General features: G+C 39.6%; 1 protein-coding gene across 1 annotated transcript in view; it reads left to right on the forward strand.

Annotated features, from left to right (window-relative positions):
• Positions 1-24,288, forward strand: part of elna (elastin a) — a 51,723-nt gene that overhangs the window by 14,937 nt on the left and 12,498 nt on the right. Inside the window, exons 6-26 of the mRNA XM_014005190.1 lie at positions 12,807-12,833; positions 12,928-12,999; positions 14,486-14,530; positions 15,793-15,867; positions 17,547-17,594; positions 17,720-17,782; positions 18,053-18,079; positions 18,170-18,244; positions 19,034-19,075; positions 19,173-19,259; positions 19,343-19,393; positions 19,508-19,765; positions 20,485-20,517; positions 20,639-20,740; positions 21,537-21,647; positions 22,159-22,326; positions 22,413-22,532; positions 22,649-22,681; positions 22,841-22,912; positions 23,003-23,041; positions 23,294-23,422. Coding sequence (XP_013860644.1) covers positions 12,807-12,833; positions 12,928-12,999; positions 14,486-14,530; positions 15,793-15,867; positions 17,547-17,594; positions 17,720-17,782; positions 18,053-18,079; positions 18,170-18,244; positions 19,034-19,075; positions 19,173-19,259; positions 19,343-19,393; positions 19,508-19,765; positions 20,485-20,517; positions 20,639-20,740; positions 21,537-21,647; positions 22,159-22,326; positions 22,413-22,532; positions 22,649-22,681; positions 22,841-22,912; positions 23,003-23,041; positions 23,294-23,422 — 1,677 coding nt within the window. The remainder of the gene's footprint in view (positions 1-12,806; positions 12,834-12,927; positions 13,000-14,485; positions 14,531-15,792; positions 15,868-17,546; positions 17,595-17,719; positions 17,783-18,052; positions 18,080-18,169; positions 18,245-19,033; positions 19,076-19,172; positions 19,260-19,342; positions 19,394-19,507; positions 19,766-20,484; positions 20,518-20,638; positions 20,741-21,536; positions 21,648-22,158; positions 22,327-22,412; positions 22,533-22,648; positions 22,682-22,840; positions 22,913-23,002; positions 23,042-23,293; positions 23,423-24,288) is intronic.

Here is a 24,288-nt window from a genome sequence, read left to right on the forward strand (position 1 = left end):
AATAATTAAATTCAAAATATTAATTTCAGAGCATGTTATAGTTTTAGGTCTAGTTTTAGTTTAGTTTTGTTTTTCATCTCATGTCATGTGTTTTTAGCAGCTCTTTTCCTCAGCCTTGTCACGGCCCTGCTCCCCCTCCCTTCACAGATCCTCAGGTAATCAGCTCATGCAACTCACCTGTGTCCCTCTGTATGTAAGCCAGCGGTTTCCCTCAGCGCTCTGCCAGTTTATCATCAGCCAGTCTATGATTCACCAGCATTCTTGTCCCATGTCCTGTTCTGATCTCGGCTCCTCGACCCCCTTCTCGTCCCTTGGATTACCACCTCTTGCCTCAGCCCGTGTCTGATACCTTCTGCCATCTGCTCTTCTGGTAATGACCCTGTTTCTGTTTCTCGGACTCCTGCCCCTTGTCTCTCCCTTGCTCGGCACCACGACACCTCAGACTTCCTGGTTCTCGACCCCTGCCTGCCTCCCGGATTCAAGAGTTAAGTTTGCTCCTCTTAACCTGTCGTATTCTCTGATCCCTCTGTGTATGACCCTCGTCTTTCCCTGGACCCTGGACCCGTTTCTCGGACCCGCAATGCTCCCAAGGATTGCCGGTGACGTAATCGTCTTTCTCTGGAACCAAACTGACACAGTCGGTGTTCCCACACGGAGGCTCCCAGTTGACACCAGGTTAGTGGCTAAAAATACTAGTAGTATTTTAAAATACTAGTAGTATTTTGTCCCAGAGTCTTACAGCCACTAACCTGCTTTTTCTGTGTCCAGAAAACTGGACCCATGCACCTGGGTTGTTCAAGCTCCACACCAGCAATTTTAATAAAATTTGTAAAGCTTTATCTGTTTTCGGGTTTTTATCAGAGCTCAAACTCAAATCCTTAACAGAGCACATAACAGAAAAAAATGAATGCCATAAAACAGACCAAATACACTACATTATTTTTTTCTACTTAGCACATTCATAATTCAGGTCAGTCTGGTCTAATCAATCATTAATATTTGAAAATAATTTTATATTTTCATCTTGTGGCTTGTGAACCAGCAAACCAAATAATCTGTTCACTGCTTGTGGAAATTAAATGTTCTACTTTTATTGAAAGATTTACTTTAAGGTGAAAAATTAAAGATACAGTATCCACTAAACTGAAGCATTTATCTTATGACACTCACTTCTTTTAAATTACAATCTTGAGCTAATTTTGATAAATCTTTCTGGGATTTCAAACTGACGGCAGCAAATCCTTTGATACATCTTAAAACTTTGGTTCGTGTCACAACAGTTGTTTAAATTAAGTGATCTTGCCTGCTCTACAGCAAGACGAAAAGGGGCTGAGATGGAAAGAAATGATGGACATTATGAGGACAGACAGGAGACAGGAAGAAGCAGGGAGAACGGGAAAAAGTGGTTGTAAACTTGCCAAACGTCCAAACTCTTGAATTATTCCTCTCATCAACATGTACAGGTTTTTTTTTTCACGATAACTAATGAAACATTCATGCTTTGGATAGCCCACTTRAAGAAAAAAGACAAATAGATTGAGGTGAGAACGAGGACGTTGCGTCAAAAGAAGACAAGCTCTGAGTTTGGAACACATGTGCTTCTCATTATTGCACTTTCAGACCTGTCCTCCGAGCTGCCAAAGGCTGGAAGCAAATGCATGTGAACGTGCACAAGTATAGGAAAATATGTTTCCGAAGCTTCATATCTGTGCATTTTGGAGTGTGACCACCTGTCTGTGGACACACGAGCATAAATAATTAATAGGGCTCTTGATAGCCTCTCGATGAAATCCAGTTTTCCTCTCAGCGCAGGGGCCGCCAGCGCAGACTGGCTTATTTAAACAAATTGTGAAAAAAGGCTTTATTCTCTGTCCATCCATCTTTTTTACCTAATGTATCCCCCTTAAAATATCCCTGTGAAGGTTTTGTAATATTGGAACCTGAGCTGTCTGCAGAGGAACTTCGTTGTCTTGGACCCGCTCACCCCCACAGAACAGGGCCCACCCAACATATTTGCAGCCAACACAACTTGTTTGTTCACATTAGGAGTTTATTTTATTTCTTAAACATTTTTTCCTTGAATGGCGTCACCACCTTTGTTATTGCTGTTCCTGATATTCTCTCTAATTCCACCGTAGAAACTGGTGTTAGTAAAGTAGGTTAAGTCCGAGTCTTAATGTGTATTTGTTGGCGTATAATGAACACTACTCACACACCCACACACAGTTTGTCCCCACAYTGAACCAGCTCCGTCCCTTTGGTGACAGTTCCTAGACTTTTACTAGTCTGACACATGCTCTCTGGTTTGTTTGATTTATTAATTACATGTTCTCTGCTGAACAACAATCCCATGGCACTGCATCACATCCATTCCCCCTGCTCTCCTTCCCAGCATGTCTGGAGCTTTGACAGCTTTCTTTGTCCATCTGGCAGCTCAGGGTTGTTTCTAAAGTAATGAAAGATTTTTTATGTTTTTTGCTCTTATTTCTGTAAAAGTCCTTAAAGACAGATCGCCAGCTGTACAACTACGTTTCAGTCGTTTGTAAAAATTGAACCAGAGTCTTAGATTTGATTGATGTTTTGCAGATTTGTGGCAGTTTAAATAATTATATTGCTGCTGTCAGCAGACACTTTATGCAACACTTTCAAACCTCCTTCTGTATCATGTGCGACGTGACTGAGGATTATTGGGAGGTTCGAAGCTGAGCCAATGCTTAAACTATAGTCAAGGTAGACACAGGGTGGATTTGGTGAGTATTTGAGAAGTGGATGGCAGGAATGTGTAGGGGAACATCATCACAGGACTTGATCAGCTCGATTTGTTTACGTATGAATGGCTAACACAACCACAAAGAGAGAATTTTTTCTAAGGCAAAGAAATTTTTGATATGCATGTTTATTGTGGCAAAACAATGACAGTTGATAGAGCTGTCGACTCACAGCGAGAAGATCACAGGGTAATTTCCTCCCACAAACCAAAAACATTCTTGTTGAGCTGATTTACTCAAACCTTTCCATAGGTTTGAGAGAGATTGTATAACAGTTGGTTGTCTCATATGTCTCCATGTGGACATCCATCCATCCATCTATTATCTATACCTGCTTCTTCCTTTCAGGGTCACAGGTATCATTGGTGCTCATATCCAGCAGTCACCGTGCGAGGGACGGGGTCGCATGCTAGATGGGTCACAAGTCCATCACAGAACTCTGCGTGGACACGTGATGGTCTTACTACTAAAGGATTCTTGACAAACAATACCAGTATCAATGCTCCCTTGACTGTGTTACAGTTTACATTTCACATGAAAAGTTTGTCAGTTCCATATTTAAAAAAAGTTCTACGATTTGAAAGAAAATCTTATTTGTTATTTTTATTTATAAAATGTTTCAAAAGTATATATCATGCTGAATATTTGCTTTAATCCAATCAGAGGGGCTGTRGGCCTATAGAAAAGGAGTGCCACCTTGTTCTAAATAAAATAAGTGTTGTTAAAATGATTGTGTAATGTAGTTCTAACTCAGTAAGTCTGAAATTGGTAATGTGTATTGGTAAATACCTAATTGAAGTACTCAGTTTGAGAAAAACTGGTACCGGGACACGCCTACTTACTAGAGTGTCCCTGCCTCAGGCACAGTGACCTCCTCAATGTGTAAAAGAAAAAGATGGTAAAGAAAATGGATGGTGAAGTTTATTGTGTTGGTTCCACAGCTGAGTCTTGAATACATTTGAAAGTCTTACAGCAACTTATATAGTATTAAATAACCTGTAGCATGGCAGGTTATTGATCTTGATATAGAGTTACACAAATGTACAAATTCTTTGTGCATGTAAAGTATTCCTTTAAGTTTATATTATTGTACATTTTTTTACCTGTGCCACTTTTGCTTATTCACAATACTTTTATCTTGAGGGTGATATGAGTCAGAGAAATTATCTCACCTCACTGACAGATTTCTCTTGGATTGCTTTAACTCCAATCAGCCTCAGGGTTTCGGTTGAACAACTTTTGAAAATAAATAGTTTTTAAATGACATCAGTGTTTGCCCTTGAGGCCTTGGCTGTGTTAGGCCATATTGCCGTGACTCTACAAACTTGTACAATTTGGCAAAATCAGTGACGATGACACATTTGGCCTCCTCTTACTTGTTTTGCTTTCTTAGAGTACCCCATATGTTTGGCCAGGGTGACACACGTGGCTGCATGATAATCCCAACCTTTCTGATGACAGAAGAATTAGGAAAATGCTTTTGAGTCTGACTAAGCCTAACATCAATGAACCTATTTGCATGTTTTGCAAAGAGCCTACCTATCAAACACTTGTCTCTTCTCTCAACCCTGAGTTGTCAGAAAACTATTTTGTGGAATGGCAGTCAGATCCATATGTGGACCATCTGGGAGATAAAACACACGTAGCCAACTTTGCATACCATGACCACAGGCTGCATTTGCTCACCGGTTTTCTCATCCCGTGTGTAATTTGCACTGTTGAACATCCCTTCAGATGGAACCGAGTAATCAAAAATGATCAGTTTCTGCTCACTTATACTCAATTTACCGGCGGTGTTCTTTGATGACTGCAGTGTGTGTGTGTTTACGTGCCGTGAAAGTGTGTCTCAAGCTAGGGGCAGATGGCACGAACACTGGATGAGTGAAGCTATGCAGACATACTCAAGGCTCAGTGTTGGCAGAGGAACTGTGACATTCCTTAAGAGGTGGATAAAATGTAAAGCAAGAGAGGCTTTCATCTCTTGTAGAAACAAGAAAAGAAAAAAAGGAAGAAAAGTTAGCTCAACTGTAAAAGCCTGTAGCGTACGATGTTCTGCTCTGTGAGGTTTGTAGCATAAACAGTGACATCAGAGACACTGGTGATGAGGTGAAATGCAAATGAGCACATTTTAGATTAAGAGGCAGCAGCGTGCAAATGTGCACACGTGTGTTTTTGAATAGGGCATGTGTTTGGAAAAGAGGAGCAGAAACTCGGGCTGGTGAGGTCAGGCAGCCACGGACGTCAGTGGGGATAGAAGCCCAGTTTGGCAGGAGAGGCAAAGCTAGTAATCCCAATATCATGCAATGGTGACTTTAACAGTTGTAATTCACTTGGACCTGTTTATAAGAAGTGCCTCAAAGATAATATATGTGTTCTGATTCCCAACTGCGTGGGTCATGAGACCTGTTAAAGCAAGAGTGTCAAACTCATTTTAACAGAGGGCCACATGAGAATAATGGTACGTTCACACCAAACGCATTTTGAGCTGCAGGAGCAGCTGGTTTACACGCAAAGTCTATGGTGGATGTGCCTCTAGCGGTCTTACGGCGCGTCAAGTCCATTTAGTGCGGCGTGCAAAGAAGCGGAAGGTAGCARTTCACCGTTTTCCGTGCATGGGGTGCGTCCAAAGCAGCCGCCGCTGGAGTTCAAAAATCTGAACTTTTGCTGTTCAACGCGCTGCGTCAACCAATCAGAGAGACTCATTTTTCCACGTCACAGTTTCTTGAATGTTGCCCACTAGCCCGAAACAGACTGACAGGAGCTTTTTAGCTGAAATGGTCCATCTGCAGTTGGTACTCTGGCAGGAGATATCAGCACCGGTGTGGGTCAGCAGCTCGTTAAACTGACCGCCATGTTAAACTGGGCTTGGGACAAAAAAATAGTTTGTCAGCTCGCAGCTCCTGGAGTGGTGAAACTAACTGACCAGACTGCCTCTAAATCATCTGGTGAATCGATTATCTGCTGTGCACAACGTTCGCTTGCCCTTCAGTAAATAAAGCAAAGCCATTTTCTTAATTTCTATCTTTATTTCATCCGCCGAAGACAGAAGACGCTCCTCCCTCTTCAGACGTGCCTCTAGTCTCTGCCCCRGTCTGAACGTAGCACGTCCAACTGGAGGCGTTGGGTGCATTTTTGCAGCTCAAAATGTGTTTGGTGTGAATGTACCATTACCGTTCTCCTAATTTACTACAACTAAACATGAAACTTCATGTTCCTCGTCTCATTGCTACAGCTGGGCACTGCTAATAAACAATAACTGTGCTTTATGTGGTATTTTGTTCATAGAAACAGCATTTTAACATGTGCTCTTATAAACACTGAAAAGAACTAAAGGCACAAGTAAATGTGAAATAAATAGGAGAGTTTTACTCACTGTTGAGTTGTGGTGAGTAGCCGCCATCTTAGATTCTGAACCGTTTTAGTTGGAGTTCTCCTACTTTCCTACAGGGACTTCCCATTCGGGGTTTGAATTTTTACAACTTGTAAGTAAGAAATTCCCACTTTCCAGTACAATTAGGCTGCAGCAAAAGTAGCCAATAAAAATGCAGCTAAACGCAGAATTTACATGTCGACTATCAATAGTATAGCAATAGTATAGTATAGCTGCTATTTTTGAACCCTGTGCACCTTCATCTTGTGGTGGGATGCTATCATTTCATGGGTAAAATAATCAGTGTAGTTTATAGTTAGTGCTATAAGCTTATTTTAAAACATTTTGAAGCTGATTTTGACTTATTTGTGATTGCAAGATTTGCTTTATTAGTGAAAAGCTGTGCTCATTTTTTTTATAGTTGGATATAGAGGAGCTCTATAAAAGAAGAWATTACCACTCACACCTACTACTGCACTGATTTCAGCTGAAATCGTGGAGAATGAATTGCACTTTTCCTAGTTTGTCAGTAGGACCTCTGGCACTGGGGGTCATCTGGTAAAATTTAGATTTCGCGACCTCTTGATCGTGTGAATGACTCCATGGAAAAAGGAAAAAGAAAAAAATCAATACAAGGCTCATGGCCAAAATCAGGCTTGCTTACACCAGTCAGCGAGGAAAGAGTTTATGTGAGGTAGTGTGACTCTGTGAACTCTTAATTAAACCAACGTGTGAACTACCCCGCTTCGCGCAGCTCGATGCCCGTGACTGACAGCCCGCTGAACCTTCAAAGTGACAAAGGAGCAGGGGAGGTCATAGGAAAAGGGAGGGAGGAAAGGAAGCGAGGGGAGACTCGGTGTGTCCACTCATGTCACGCAATCTGGAACTACTAAAGCACCTCACATCATTCTGCTTTCATTCTTTCTATTCGGCGTCACCCTGTAAAAACGCAGTCTATCCACCAACTTGGAAGTGAACTGGTGTGATAATTTGATGRCAATTTTTTTTAAAAATTGTCACAAACACTGATGGATAAAACACTAAGCTCAGCTCTCAGGTTGGAGGTTATGTGCGCGGCCACAGCCGAAGAACAGATTCCGACCTGCCCGTCACAGTGAAATGTTGACTCTCCCCGGACTTCCAGAAGGTCTTTGAAGACGAGGCCCATCTTCATCAGGCTGTTCCATCATTTTACGTGAAAATTGCGACGTTTTCGCTGCCAGAGCATGCCTCGRCGTTTCTCGTAACCGCCCTTGTCTTTTTGTGGGTTTTCAACTAAAACACTAATGTTTTTGTTTATACAACAATGCCAAATGATTATCCCTTCTGTCACTCTTCTACCTTTTTCTTTCGTACCATCTCTGGTTTCCAGCTATGAGTCAAAATCCTGTCCTTGAACCTTTCTGTACACAAACAATTTGTTTCTATAATGCTCGCTTGATTATATAGGGGATTAAATGGAGGAGATGATGAGGAACAAGTCCCCCCTTCAAAAAAATAAAATAAAATTCCTGGACAACTCGGAGTTCCAGCTCCAAAGTCTGCTTTCCTCGCGTCTGCTGTCAGTTACGGTGGATCTCTGCCATGGAATTCTTCGCTCTCCTAAATTAAACCCTTCACCAGAGCCAGCTGGTCCGCAAAAAGCAATGAGGGAGAGGAAAGCAGGAGATGGAGGAGCGAGCGAAATGCTCCTTTCGCTTCTCACGTTTGGCTTCCTCTGGTTGCAGCTATTAACGCCTCATGTCTGGTCAGTAGAGAGGAAGGAGTTTGGGGAAACGGGGAGAGCAGCGGTAAGAAGAGAGAGTCGAAGACAATGTTTTGATTAATGATTATAGTTCTAGTGAAACAGAATTACCTTACCTAACCCCAGTGGAGAATGGGCAAGAAGTTTCAGTACACAGATTGAAACCAGATATTTCTGTTCATACTGGCTCACATCCATCACTTGTACTGGACCCCAGTTTGAGAACATGACTTGTGGCTGAAAGAACCAGCTTTAGTGTCTGACCCTGTTTTACTAGGATGTCTCTTAAAACAACGACATGTTTGACATCAAACAACACGGGGCACCGAATACGAGTGCCTGTCCCTCAGCACATTTTCATTACTCTTTTTTAATAACTCCTGTTTTATAAGAAAAGACTTGTGTTTTCTTTTGTATTCTTGCTGAGATCATTTTTTAACCAAGCCACCAGATGAATCACCAGTGTTGAGCAACACTTGGTTTTACCCATGTTTCCCAAAAAGTTGCTGCGTGAAATGTAAATTGAAACAGCTTGTAATCAGTTGAAAAATAGAAACTGTGTTTATTTAAAAAACCACGCAGTGAACAAATCTAATGTTGAAAYTTGGATTTCTTATGCACTCGTTTTGAATTTGATGCCAGCGACATGCTTCAAAGTCGTGTTTCACACTGTGTTGCAATCCTCCCTCCACCAAATCAACATTTTTAACCAACACTAAGCCTTGGGAACTGAGAAGATCAGTTGCCGTAGTCTCAAGTGAAATGTTTACAGTGAGGTCATTCCAAAGTTTTACTCTCCAGCCGTCTTGTGCACTTGCCACTACTTTGCTTTGAAAGTCCGGTGTTTCTTTCTGAATGGAAAATGGCAAGCAAGTCATGTTTTTTTGATGTTTTTTTTAAATTTCTAAACTGAGGAAAGTATGATGCATTGCCACACTGCATCATTTACCTTCCATTTTCCTTTTCTTGGATTCCGGCCCTCGCCTCCTGTGTAATATTAGGTTTCTGTCCCCTCCATCTTCTGTGCAGTGCATTGATCTTTTCTAAGGAGTCTTTTGCCCAAGTTCCAAATGCAGTTTGGCTTTCAACTGGTCCTTTGGTTTTCTTATGATGTCTTGATGGTCACAGGGAAAATTAGGCTCAGCACAGAAATCCTTCAACTCGTCAGCGATCAAGTGCACCCTGGAAGCAGCTCCAAAGAAAACCAGATCATTTGATATCAGGCTCATGATCCTTGTATGGGGTTCGGGAAAACAAACGATGTTTGCTGTAGACGTCCAATAAGATGTGACCTCTGACGTCCATCTGCGTGAGCTGACACTCTGGAATATTAGCCGCCCAACAAAAGCCTGCTTGTTTTTGRCGAACAAGATGGTGGAAGCGTGACTAAACAAGAGCGTCTTTGTACAAAACCTCTACCCTCTCAAGCACACAATCAGTGGATAGATGCCAAAGCAAACCAATTAATTTTCTTAGCACGTCCTCATGCTTTAACCCCGAAAATAAATTGCCACCTACATAGCATTTTTGTTAAGTGCTTTATTTTCACAGCGTTTAATGATGTCAAAAAACAGATTTTTTTCCCTCCTTTTTTCCCCCTTGTGTAAACATTATGCAAGACCTGCATTAATGGTCCCACACATTCACGCACACCCTCAGAGAGGTACTTATGTGTTTCTGTTTCATGTCTCCCGAGAGTTGGGCCCAGCGTGGCAGGTGTTAGGTGACCCTGAGCATGCCTGCCACAGCTGAGGCACACGCACAGGTGGGCCTGATGATGGATGAATGAGCTAACAGTCTCCAAAAACCTGCCTGTCCTGACTGAGCGGTGCACAGTTTTTCCAGAAGTCACGCTGACAAGCTGCTTGTCTCCGGCTCTAAGTGGCCTGAGACACTTTGGCTACGTTCACACTGCAGGCAAATGAAGCCCAAGTACAATTTTTTTTTTTTTTTTCAAAAAAAGCGATTGCAGTCTGAAAGGTCATGTTGCATTACATCTAACTTTTACATCAGCAAGGTGCAGGTAAGCAGATTGATCCAAGTATTTAGAATATTGATACCAACCTCATGCAGTTTAAATCTTGTAACTCTGCACGTCCTCAGCTACAAAACAGAAGTTCCGTTTTTTTTTTGTTTTTTTTTTGTCAATTTTCTTTAAATCTTTCAAGTTCTGGATGACTGAAAATCCACAGAAAAATTGGACCATATCAACACTAAACCAATTGGGTCGATGCTTTAGTTAGTTTTACTTCCAGCACATTGCTCCTGTTCCATAAACACAGGGTGCACCGGAGCCAGCCAGAGGCAGGTTCAAACGTAGACACCGAACTAAACGGCCATGTCCGATATTTATTGAATTGGCTCTGATTGCTTCTCCAGAATCAGCATGCTGACATGTTGCATGAGTGTTTACTTCTGTAAACAGCGAGCTGTCATCTTCTGCACACTGCAGTCTTATGGAGGTCGCATTTAAAATACAATGGGAACGTCAACACAAAAAAAATCTAATTTGAGCAAGTGATGCATCTCAGTAATCCAGGTAGAAAAACTCAAAAAGAAAAAATAAGTAGGTCCTCTGGATGGGCTTGTAATGGCAATATTTATTTAACAAAGACAGAAATACGTGGTCCAAGAATGAAGGTACTCCATGAGATGATCAGCTGAGTTTTATTGCAACAGGAAACACAGAGAACAACCTGGCCTGTTTCTGTGCCTCTGCTTCTCTGTGTCACTGTCTCTCCACTGTGTCCACTGTTGAACACTGTTGATGCAGTTGAGAGACCTCATATATAAATATATTAACAAACACCATTATGTCATCTTAACAAGATTTGATACAAGGTCAATGGAAAACACAAAGATAAACACAAGTGATATCTAAGAATGACTGTTGTTAGCAGATCTTGTTCTGACTTTAATCATTCTGTCTGCAGATGAACAGCATGTCATGAAAACCTAGGTCATTAAAGGATGTCATGAATTACTTGCTTAAACATAAAAGTATTAGTTCCATTACAGGTTCTTCTTCATCTCTTGTCCAAGAGACTTCTTCAGTCTGAGTTTCAGGTGAACTCAACCTTATGAGCACTGCCTCCACATGGTGGACAAACAGGTTAGTCATATGCAAAAGAGGGCCATCGCCTAACAATAGGCTTGATTAGAGCAAATTTGAGCAAAAAAAGTCAGGTCTGAGCATTAAGACCTGCAGTGTGAACGTAATGTTGCTATTTCAACCGGTTCGTGTTTTTGTTTATGGCTTTAAGCATCAGACATGTTCTTGAACTTGTGCAGGAACTTTTGTTCAGCTGCTACCGAACAATTTTTAAGGATGTGGTGCTCGCTGATAAGAATGAAAGAAACGAGACAGAGTCCTTGAGTCAGCAGGACAGACAGTGGAAAAGGAAAAACCCTTTAGTCTGATTAACGTAAGGTCTGATGTCGATTGGGCAATCAAAGGGATTATCAGAAAGATGCTGAGCTTATCATCTGGGCTCGCGTTTTGACAACCCCACACTTGATCTTTCTCCTCGTCTCAACCATGCCCATTTCTCCTCGTCTTCATCACATCATCTAGCAGCACCCTGCAGCTTGCTGGACCGACTGCAACCTGATTTTTTTTCCCCTCGTCTCTGTCTTCTTTCTGATCCACAGCTGTTCTCAACCAGGATATTTTTTTCTTTTTCTTTTTTTTAAGTCTTTTATTGATTAAAGGAAATTCCTCAGCAGACAAGCTTGTTGGCAGCATTCAAATTTGGTCCGCTTCAAGAAACATCCATTACTTCAACCTGTTTGTCTCAGAGGGAATGACCGGCTTCTTTTAATTCAACTGTGAGAAATATTCTAAAACTGATTTTGTTCAAACGTCAGAAAACGTTAATTCACACAAAATAGACATTTATCATTTTGGCAGATTTCTGGAAATAAGTTCAAAAGAATTAATTTACATATATTCATTTTTATAAGATCGAGTTTTGATCATAGCATGCCTTCTCCTCCTCTTTTCGCAAAACAATGACATTTTAAACATGTGGCATTGTTTCTATTTCAAACACAGCTTTTCTATTTTTTTATCTTTTCAAAACTCATAAATACACGATAAAACAGAATTGGGTTTGTTATTTTCTAAAGTAATCCCAAAGTTTGGCGAGTTCAGACTGCTTCTATTCCAGTGTGTTTCAGTCAAAAAGCAGTTGGTGAGCTTTTTTTTTTTCATGTTCTTATCCTCTGCCACACTTTTTCCATTTCCATATTTTCCTCTCACATGTTTTCATCTTGTCATCGAGTTGAAACACAAGCTGGGATACAGCTTCATTTATTCTTTGAGGAAAGTCAAAGCTTTTAACGCCTGGAGATTAGTGCAAAACTTCTTTTTTAAGGCTTAAAAAGATTGGACCGCTCCCTTCTGGTGTTTAAATCTCTGCAATACCAAACTGAGAACTATTTTCTGTGACTTTGATTGGGTGAAATGCTCAGTAAGAATCAACTCTGTGTAAGTAGAAGGGTCTAAATCAGTTATGTCCAACACTGGTCCTCAGGGACAACTATCCTTCATGTTTTATTGTTTTATTTATTTGTTTCCCTGCTCTTCAGCAGGTTTTTCAGAAGCCTGTTAATCACTTATTCATTCAAATTAGGCATGCCAAAGCAGGGAAACATCTAAAATTTGCAGGATAGTGGCCCTCGAGGACCAGCATTGGATACCATTGGTCTAAGTAACACACAATACCATGTTTTATGTCATTAAAATATATATTTTATGTCCACAAAATACCAAGTATTATAGTTTTGGAAAGTGTTGCATTGAAAGATTGAGTGTGAGCTTATTTTTCTTGAAGGGTAGTTACAGCTGAATAAACCACAAGCATACACGTTTTTTTTTTTCATCACTTAGCCTCTCTTTCCTCACATTTTCTTTCTTGTGCAGGTTATGGAAATCTAGGAAATGGAGGAGGTATGTGTTTGACCCTTGATCCTTGACCCCATGCTGTCTTTTCAGTCTTCTTTAATCTTTTTATTTTTTTAACTTTCAATTTTTTGTCTTCTAGGTGGTTACGGTGGATACGGTGGCGGCAATGTGGGCTTTTACCCTGGAGGTGGACAGAAAGCAGCCAAAAGAGGTACAGCTTTAATAGAAATATGACACTGGTTTCCTATAAAGGAGAGAGACAGAGTCGGTTATTAGTCTAGCATTCCTTCAGAGACCGCTGTCAGCCCAGAAATCTCAGAGTTTAACAGAGCATGAGGATTATTAAACAGAAAGATGAGTGTTTGTTATTGGAACCACACTGCTTATGCTTTGCTCACTTCTTGTGTATTTGTTTTAATTGCAGCAGTGATATTGTGTGTAATTCTTCTCACGGACGGGGAATTTGATGCTTAAATATCATTAGAATTAGTTAATGGATATGTGGTGGTGGTGGTGGTGGTGGTGGTGGGGCTGTTGTAAAACACTTCTGGTGAGTTAAAACGGACTTGTCCTCGTTTATGGACATGGTCATGATTGCAGCCAGTTTGATGTCTCAAATCAGTCGTTCCTTTCACAGGTGCAGAGTCAACGATAAAAAAACGACATGGTTGTTTTAAATCACTGATACTGACATCCAGTTGAAGCTCAGAGCTGCAGGAGGCCCTCTGACACCACAAGGGGGTGGTTTTGTTTTCAGGCCCTCCGACAGGCTGCTGCACAGACCTCAGACTGTGCTGACAGATGCATACTCCGACTTTTGATAAATCTACGTACTCGCATGTTACGAGAAAGCCAAAATGAATGTTTCGCATTAATGGTAGCTCCGTTTGGCAGACATGCCGATCTTTATCGTATACTTGTGACGCTTAGACAGTTTGAACCTCAGCAGAGCCCAGACTGACCTTAAAATCTGGGCTGTCTGTGCTCATCATTTGAGTTCAATTAGATGGACTGATTAAACTGAAGCTCAGGGGGCCTCAATCATGTCCAGGGCTGCATTGTGGCAAAGAGCCCAGGCTTAAGTATTGGTTGGCAGTGACAAAAATATCAGTCCCTGGAATCAGTCAGTGCTTCTTTCATGACACTTAAAATAACAACTCGATTCTTTGAAACAGCACAGCTTTTAAAAAAAAAAAGCTCCCTTGCCAAACCTTTCCTCAAGTCATCCAGACCACATATTTACAGGCAGTGCGCAACGTCTCTCCGTTAAAGTGTTGGGAATTTAAGACAAAAAATTTCAAAAAAGCTTTAAACAAGTAAACAAATGTTTTACCCAGCTGCCAAGCTCTCCTGCAAGTGGACCTGACAACTCATTTCCTGTGTCAGGAGAAAGCCAAAGAAGCGAGGTAAATGCCGTTATTCTGCCTGCCTCTTCTGATTAAGCATCAGCCCTGGAGCGTTTTGTCTCGAGGTGATGACGATGAACTGTTGGGTCTGTTTAGCTGCTCCCAGTATCAGCAGCCAGTTAGTGTCTCAGAAACATCTGAAACATCTGCTGTTCAGTGTCACACACACACACACACACCTGCTGGTCAGTGCAGAAACTTTTCCCTGAACATTAAAACTGTGAATAATGTTTCCACGTTGAATGAACGTGAATATATTTATATTTGCAATCTTTGTGCTTTGAACCGCAGGAGGACCCGATGGTACCGGAACTGGACTTCCAGTGAACGGCCGAGGCAAGACACATGCATCAATTTCTCTGTTTTCGCCTGTTTTTGTTTTTTTTAATGAAGTGGGAGTGGTGGTGCAGATTAGAGAAGKTGAGCCTGTGATCAGYAGGTTTGCTGGTTCAAATTCCCTGATACCTCAAAAATGTGGGTGGGAAAGGTGTTGCAGACCTGTCTCCACCTTTGAGCAAAGCYCTCAACTTCCCCAGGCAGAAGGCAGCCCCCTGCCAAATCATCCAAATCTTGAAAATTAGCTCACACCTTATAAAGGGGGCAGATAATAAAAAAAAACAACATTTTTACAAAGCAAAACATCTGAAAACYATCTCAGTAACATGAGAATCATATTTGAGCCAAGTTGGGACAAAACAGTTCTTTTTTTTTACTTTATATATATATAAGACAGCTGTTTATACCTTGGRCATCCTCTAAGACAGGTGTGTCAAACTCATTTTCATTGAGGGCCACATGAGCAGTTGTAGAGCCAGTTGTAATTAACTTTGATGTTTTGTGTTTAAYTTGGACTAAACATGAAACGTTCCTTGTCTCACTGCTATGGCTGCACCACCAACAAACAATAACCGAGATCAATGTGGTATGTCCAGCAAAGAAACTTCTCTGGTGTTTTAACATGTCCTCTTACAAACACTGAAAAGTACAACRTGKAAAACTGACTSAAAGTGAAATAAATAATACAGAAATGTTATTAAAGTAAAAGTTAGAGTTTTACTCACTACTGAGTTGTGGTGAGTAACTYTTCCCCTTTCTGACAGGAACTTCCCACTGGATGGGGCGTTCTACTTTAAATTTACGACTTGTAAATGAGAAATTCCCACTTCCCAGTTCAACTGGGCCGCAGCAAAAGTAGCCGGTGAAAATGCAGCTAAAAGGAGATTTAATGCAGCAAGTTGCCGGCTACTTTTGAACCCTGTGTAACTCCACTTAGAGGTGAGGTGCTGTCATTTTACYGGTAAAATAATCTACATGCATTATGGGAGATGTAGTTTATGATCAATGCTGGCTTAAAGCAGCATRTGCTTATTTTAAGACGTTAATACATCTTTGAATGTTTTAAGGGCCTCATTTGGCCCACAGGCCTTGAGTWGGACACAGCAGCGTAACTCTTAGTTACGATAGTTTTTGTCTCAGCACTTTTACATGAAAGCCTTTACCAAGGGCATTTGTCACAGTCCTTTTCAATGATCCAAGTAACATTAAATGTGTTTTTCTTTGTTTTGTTTCTTTTTTTTTTCTTTCTGTTTTTGTTCTAGCACCTGTTATTCCTCAGACAGGCCTTCCAGGAGGGACCGGTGGTGTTGCAGGAAAAAAAGCAGCCAAAGTTCCAGGTTAAGTAGACTCAACAATAAACTGAGGAGGCCGACGACAGACAGAACGCAGGGTTTCAGGCAGCTGAGCCACATTAAAGACGAGTTCTTACTGCATGTGAGAAGTGTTTTAGCTGGCTGGAGAAATGTTGCATTAATCATCAGATAAAAGTGTGTTGTAGATTTTAGTCTCTTGTGCCGTTTTCAGTTCTAAAATCTTTCATTTATGAAGATTTCAACTACTATTTCTTCTTTTTTTAAGACAGAATAATTTGTGAGCAGTTTCAGGGGCTTTAAAGTTTAGATTCCTCTGTTTTAGTGACACCTAGTGGTATTAAAGCTGTACGTTGAACTTTTGACTCGTGGTAAATGTGAGTAGAATTACTGTATGGGTATGTGATGTCGTGATTTCCGTGTATGCAATTTTAATCCAATGTGTTTTACAAGACCCCAGAACAGGGGTCTGCAGCCTGCAGCTCTGGGACACATGTGGTTCTCTGGAGTTTTGACCAAAACTAACATAAAAAGGAATAATATTTAATTATAACCATGAAAGAAAAACAAAGAGAGTCATTCTGATAAAACTCAAGGAGAAGTAACAAAGTGTCTTTGACAAAATAATAATAATGAATAAAATGTAAAATAAATAAAGGTTTCTATCTGTTATTACAGTCACAGTTGAGTTTCCATCAGATCAACTCGATTTTTATCTTGACTTTATGCATTCAAATTGAGACACAGAAAACACCACGTTGGCCTGCAAAGTTTAGATTTTTATTAAAGGAAGCACACACAAAAAAAGGTTTTAAGAATTTGGTCTTTTTCATTGTTGTAACATGTAAAATTCCCAATAACTGTCAATTTTTTATTACAGGTTTTTAATTTAATAATTAAACCAAATAAAACTACAATAGTTTTATGTAGTGTTTAAGTAACACTTACTGAGTTGTGTTATCTTTATTTCGATTCAAGTTTATGAGTGACTTTTTTGATGGTAAAGGTTGGGACCCTCTGTGCCTGAACAATATAAAAAATTGTTGGAAAAACTCATTTTAAGTTAGTTCTCATTACATCGGCTGATTGAGAGGTTTTCTTTGTGTAGCTTTACTATTAGCTGAAAAAAGGAATTTATTTTTATTTTTATATGACATGAACACTTCATTGAGTTCAGCTGTGAAGTTATGGTTCTTATCAGTGAAATAAAAGCATGAAATGCAAAATATGATCCTGGGATGAATGTCCAGCTGCAGTGCAGGCCTGTTACTGCCATGGATAAAACTGAAACTAAAACATGAGCTTAACACAAAAACATGTGTTTGATTTTTAGTGGAAGAAACACAAAAAGAGCAAAAACATCCTCAGAACTTTGAGACCTCAGCACTGACCACCAAGTTTCTGCAGCTCCCAGAGTTTTCTAAAAAAAAATAAATGTATTGGTTCAGAGACTTTTAAATGACTTGTTGCTGAAGTAAAACTACGTGAAGACGTATCATAAAACTATTCCTCTGTTGAAGATGCAATGAATTGTGGCATCTTTTACAGAAACATACTCACAAAAAGCTTTTTACCAACCAGACTTTGATCAACATTGTCACATACATATTACTAAAAAGTAAAAATTAAATAAATAAATGATAAAACCTTTCACATTTATTTTTTGTGTATAAAATAACACTTTGTCCTCTCATTTGATGTGGAAGGTGTGGGTGTCCCTGGACTTTACCAAGGTGGACAAGTACCCGGACCAGGTCTGTGATCAATGTGATAAAATATTTATTATAAAATGTCATTTTTTCACCATTTGACTGCAGTGTCTGTTCACCAGATTTGCACTTTCGTTGCAGATAACTTCTTTTTGTTGTGGCCCTTTCAGGGTTTGGTGGACGTGGGGTTTTACCAGGAGTTCCCACAGGAACTGACCTAAACTCAAAATCAAGTAAGTTTTTTTCTCCTATTATAAATGTTTTTATCGAAAAGTAAATAAATAAATAAATCAAAAATCTCTAAATTTGAACTCTTTATTAAAAATAAACTTATGACAATATGGGGCTAACAATTAATCCAAACTATGAAAAATATTGATATTCAGCTTTTCTAAATGGTACAGAGGCTTATTGGTATGTTTTCTATTGTTCATGATGAAATTTATTTTTTCGCTTGTTTTTTTTTTTTTACTAAAATTGGTCCATTTTTTCTTTCTCTTCAGTTGGGGCACAACAAGGAGGTCAAGGAGGTTAACGTTGCTGATATTTAGTTTTTAATTTTACAAAAGGTTTTAAATRTTAATAGAAATGTGTTTAACTGATGAGGTTCTCTGTTGCAGGAACCCTTGGGTTTGGTGGTCAGATGCAGCAGGGGGTCTTTCATGGTTACCCACTGAAAACCCCCAAAGTACCAGGTGAATATTCACAGCAAACTTSTCATGTTTTGTATGATATTGCATGTTTTACTGTGACTAATCGCGAGTTTAGAAGGCTTCAAACTCAGGAGTGTGTACCGAGGCAGGAGAACTTAAAATAAACCCAGTAGGTGGTGCATCCCAGTGTAATAATCCCTCTAACACAAACACCAGTGGTGGACAATTAGTGCACAAATGTGTTAACCAGAAATCATTTGTTGCAAACAAAAAATATATTAAAAAACTTGAAAAACAACTTTATGGGCTGAGCGCTAATGGTGTTGTGAGAATATTTAGTTTATGATTTTACAACAACAGTTGCTGAGAAACGAGCACACAGGTTTTAGCTGCTAAATACCAGTTCGGGGCTCCTGAGTTTATGGACTCAATTTGGTTTTGATTAATCAAATATTTTCAGAGMTATGAACTCCTGGGCAGCCTCTCTGTCTTTTTATTATGGTTGTGAAAGACAAATATTTTCCAAACAAAAATGCATATATTATGTGTTAGGTTTGTTCTGAAGACCAGCGATCAGAAACACAAAAAATAAACGATCAAACTGAGAAGTTCTCTGGCAAGGATTTTGGGGCTCTGGGCTCCTTTTTGTTTTGTTTTTTGTTTTTTTAGGCATAGCTGCAAAATAATATTTTTTTATTCCTAAATACTTTGCAGTCTGAGCAGCCAAGTCAGATTAGCAGAATTCATCAACTTAATGGAGATCATTTTTATTCCTGATGTTTTAGTATTTCACTGAATATGAATGTGCTCACATACTCTTTCATCTTTTAGGAGCCTATGGAGCAAAACCTGGCGGAGGCAAACTTCCCTTTGGTACAGACATTTTCATTTATAGGCTTTTTAAAACGAGGTTTGATGCCAATAGAAAAATCTGCATTTAATGATGAGTCAACAACAAYGTTTGGTTCAGGTTATGGGGGATTTGGCACTGGTGGAGCTGGACTTCCAGGAGGACTGGGGGGCTCTGGGTCAAAGCCTGGTTATCCCGTTGGAACTGGTGGGTGTTTTTTTTAATGTACTGTTTAATGTTGTAAGAGTGGAAAACACTGCAAACTGTCTTTTTTCTCTTTTTACATTAAGGTGTAGGGCCAGGAGGAATGTCGCTTGCTCAAGCTAAAGCTGCCAAATATGGTAACTGATAATCCAGATTACATGTGGAAAATTAATTCCTGTTAAGAGAACATTTTAAAGATTGTATGACATCTGTAACAAAAAGGCACAACTTAAGCTAGTTTGTTGCTTCAGGTGCCGGTGGAGGAGTTGGCGGCCTTGGTGGCRTTGGAGGAGTTGGTGGAGTTGGAGGAGTTGGTGGCCTTGGTGGCGTTGGAGGAGTTGGTGGAGTTGGAGGAGTTGGAGGAGTTGGTGGCCTTGGTGGCCTTGGTGGCGTTGGAGGAGTTGGTGGAGTTGGAGGAGTTGGAGGAGTTGGTGGCGTTGGAGGAGTTGGAGGAGTTGGTGGTCTTGGTGGCGTTGGGGGTGGACTGTATCCAGGGCAGGTACAAGGAGGTAAAGTTATTCACAAAGGACACAAAACACCAAATTATCAATATRGATGGATTATTATTATAACCATGGCTATAGTGTCATACAATCAGGTAGAAATGATTTGTTGAATGTGACCCATGCTGGTAAAATGAGTCAGAATGAGCACAGGCTGCAGTGCAAAAAACTTAAAAATATTCAGTTTTGCTGTAATTGATATATGCATGAAAATGAGTCCATAAAGATATCATCTAGCAGCTAAAAGAGCAAATAATCCTCCTAATATACATTTAAATCAAAATGTTCTAACAGGTATGTCTGAAATAACCCATTTTCTTTAGAATTAACCATGTTTTTATGCTGTAACTCCAGGAAATCCCTTCGTATAACGTCTGATAATTGTAAAGTTTGACCATTTCCATTTTTAAATATGGGACTGGAATTCCCATTGCCAACATACCTCAATATAAATTGAGTTTTCAAACCAGCACGCTTGTAAACAAAACGTTTGTGTTGCCAGGTGATAAATCACCCCATTTCAACAAATTTGTTTCATTTTGAAGCTTTTCAGAGAATTTGCAAATAATAACAACTCAGTATTACAGAACTCCTTCATTGTGACTCATTTGGCAACACTGGTCAAAAATAGCCAAATAGGAAAATTAATAATTTTCATTGGTCCTTAGATTCTGTCTGTTAGTTTAGGCTTTCACATAAATTTACCTTTTTTTTTTTCATTTCAGGATTTGGAGCTGGGTCCAAGGCTGCTAAATATGGTGAGAAATGCTTTCAAAAATAATGATGTAAAATAAATTATACAAGCAGAAAACAATAGCTCAACAATAAATTACTGTACGATGATAATTGCTGTAATTCATACTGTTGTTTCCTTTACAGGAGTCCCAGGAACACTGCCAGGTGGTGCACCAATTGTGGTGCCGGGAGGAGGATCTCAGCTACCAGGAGGATATTCTCAAGCAGCCAAAGCTGCTAAATATGGTACGCTGTATAACTTCATCACACGCCTTTTTAACAGAAGGAAACAACTATTGAAACTATTTTAGTCCTAAAGCCCTTTTTCTATTTGCTTTTATGTTTATGAGGTCCTAATAATCCCTAACAGCGAGGGGGAAATTAAAAATACACACCATGAAAAAGCTGTGGACCTAAGAGGATGAAACTGTCTGACCAAGAGGGGCCAGTGGGGGGCAGTGGCGCAAATTCTTTATGAATCTAAATTCCCAGTGTAAAACACAGAACTGTGAGCATCAATCAGTGAACATTTTTATAACCTGTTGAAATCACTGATGGATATTTTTGTTATCGGCTGATTGGAGATTTATAACCATGTCATATGGGGTTTCTTGAAACACCATWAAGTCACTTTTTGGTTTAAATTTAGTTACCAGATTTCTACACTAGTGAGTTTGTCGGTTTTTCAGGCTGCTTCTGTTACCCCTTTCACAAAGTTTTAGAAGTCATAAAATGTTATTGCCTCCACATGTTTTACAAACGTTGTTCCACAAGACCTTAAGTTATGAGYTGCACAAAACCTTCTGCATAGTTTGGTCCTCTTTATTGATCTGAAGTAGATTAATCTCTTTCATCTCAAGAATTTGTTTTGGGACTGCCCTGACTTTTTAGGATGCTTTTTTTTTTAATTAATGTGTTTTACGTTTTTTTGAAGGGCAGAGACTAAACAGGGGTTTGCTTTCTGCATTTGTACTTTGTTGGTTTATATTTGCCCTCATGAACATGAACATTTCTTTGCAGTAGACTAATCTGTTTTTCACAGGATTAGGAGGATCTGGAGCCATAGGTGGTGGGCTTGTACCAGGAGGACAAGGAGGTGCAGGGGGATACAACCCTGCTGCTGCTGCCGCCGCYGCCAAAGCTGCTAAATATGGTGGGTCAGCATGGGGTCACTGGCACCGTAGAAACTTACAGCAAGGAGCAAAATAAATTTAAATATAAAATAACGATGTTGTCAGATTTAGGGGGTTTGTGTTGCTAACTGGTTCCAATGCTGGGATTAACTACACCATCACAGTTTTAGTAACTGATTAAAACGGCTATTCAACTAAACTGTGTGTGTGTGTGATGGGGTGCCTGATAACAGTAGAGAAACGCTGCATTRTGTAAAAGAACAGGTATTATTATCTTTTACCCTTTAAAATTGTTTATTTTCTTGCATTGAAAAGTAAATTTAAAATTTATATTTGATTTAAAATCTGGCGGGCCACCAGTTGAATAGCACTGGAATGTGAGGGCCACTGAATGAGAGGAGAAACATCACCTGTGAGAGGAAAAATACCAAATACTGGTTCTTTGTTGTTTATTMTACAAAGTTACTGTAGTTTTAAATTTTGAATTACTATGACAAGATATATGTTTACAACTGGATTTGTTTTCTGCAGGAGTGGGTGGACTAGGAGGAACGGGAGGTCTGGGAGGAACAGGGGGTCTGGGAGGAACAGGTCTGGGAGGAACAGGAGGTCTGGGAGGAACAGGAGGTCTGGGAAGTGGTGGACATCTTGCTGCTCAGGCTGCTGCCATTCTTGCTGCTGCCAAGGCAGCTAAATATGGTAACTAAAATGAAATTTGTAAACACAATAATTGGGATGAAAGTTTGAATTGCCACCAATTTCTTTTTCTGTTGTGGTGGTCCAAGGAGGTGTGGGAGGTGGAGTTGGTGGAGGAGGTGTGGGAGGTGGAGTTGGTGGAGGAGGTGTGGGAGGTGGAGTTGGTGGAGGAGGGATTCCAGGAACACAACAGTTTCCAGGATATGGATGTAAGCAGATCTTCAGACACTGAATCCACCTGAATTTTGAGTGAAATGTTTCACCTTTCTGTCAAACTCTTCGATCATCTTTTAAACCAACAACTTTTGTCCTTTTGGTGTTGCAGCGTTAGCAGTTGGAGCCCTTCCTCCTAAACACCGTAAGACTTTGATATTTACCTGTTGACGAGGAATAAAACTTGCCGTGATTCATGGAAATATTACATGTGCTACATGTTGTTTTAGTCAAAATTCAGTAAAACTGCAGCCTAAATGCATTAACACGTGATTTTTTTAAAAATATTTGCTTAAATGAACAGTTCCACAAACAGGCCTTGGAGGAGGTGGAGTCCCAGGGGGAACAGGACACGTGTTACCAGGTGGCTATGGTAGTAAGTGGTTACAGGATTTTTAAAAAGCTTGTACAATTCAAGTTGAAGTGCTGCTTGTAATAATGAAATAAACACTCAACACTGTTACAGGTTATGGGGGTGGTGCTGGAAGCAAACCTCCAAAGTTTGGTGAGAATATTTTATTCCTTTTTTGCTTGGAATAATTTAAAGAATGATGGGAATCTTTCCCTTCTAATCAGGCCTTTTACCAGGGAGATACTGAATGTTTTAGTGCACAGATGCAGGAGTGTGTGTTGTAGTTCAGGTGCTGCTGCACAACTTTACATAATGAAATCAAATCCAAAATGCATTATTGTAGCTTGTTTCGCTCATCATACACTGTTGTCATTAAAGTAATGTTGCAGCCATTTCTCCTCTCAGGTGGAGCTGGAACAGGGTTTGGATAYGGAACACTGGGAGGAACAGGAGGAGGAGGAACAGGAGGAGGAACAGTACCTTTTGTTCCAGGAGGTGGACAATACTCTGCCGCTGCAAAAGCTGCTAAATATGGTGAATATAGTCAACACAAACAATTCACAAGTGTGTTTTCATTAGACTACCTTTTCATGTTACAAGTTTTCCATGACATGGCCCTGCAAACACAATTAGCTTCTGAGCCCCCCGCCGCAAACCCACAAATAATGCTACAAAACATGTAAAGAGACATCAACCCTTTAATTTTTTCTCACTTTTATTCACTAATCAATAATTATTACATTTGTTTAGCATAGAAATTTTATTAACATGTTTTAAATACTATTGTATTCCCACTGAAAAAACAACTTTACAACAAGAACATTAATCTTAGGCTCCAGCCTAAGATTAATTTCTCTTCTGTTCCTGTTGTAAAGTAGATTAGATTCAAGATTTAAAGATTCAAAGATTCAAGATTTAAAGATTCAAGGTTTAAAGATTCAAGATTCAAAGATTCAAGATTCAAAGATTCAAGATTCAAAGATTCAAGATTCGAGATTCAAAGATTCAAGACTCAAAGATTCAAAGATTCAAAATTCAAGATTCAAGATTCAAAAATTCAAAGATTCAAAGATTCGAGATTCAAAGATTCAAGATTCAAAGATTCAAAGATTCAAGCTTCAAAGATTCAAAGATTCAAAAATCAAAGATTCAAAAATCAAAAATTCAAAAATTCAAAGATTCAAAGATTCGAGATTCAAAGATTCAAGATTCAAAGATTCAAAGATTCAAGCTTCAAAGATTCAAAGATTCGAGATTCAAAGATTCAAGATTCAAAGATTCAAAGATTCAAGCTTCAAAGATTCAAAGATTCGAGATTCAAAGATTCAAGATTCAAAGATTCAAAGATTCAAGCTTCAAAGATTCAAAGATTCGAGATTCAAAGATTCAAGATTCAAAGA

This window comes from Austrofundulus limnaeus, unplaced genomic scaffold, assembly GCF_001266775.1.
Source record: "Austrofundulus limnaeus strain Quisiro unplaced genomic scaffold, Austrofundulus_limnaeus-1.0 Scaffold29, whole genome shotgun sequence".
Lineage (NCBI taxonomy): Eukaryota > Metazoa > Chordata > Actinopteri > Cyprinodontiformes > Rivulidae > Austrofundulus > Austrofundulus limnaeus.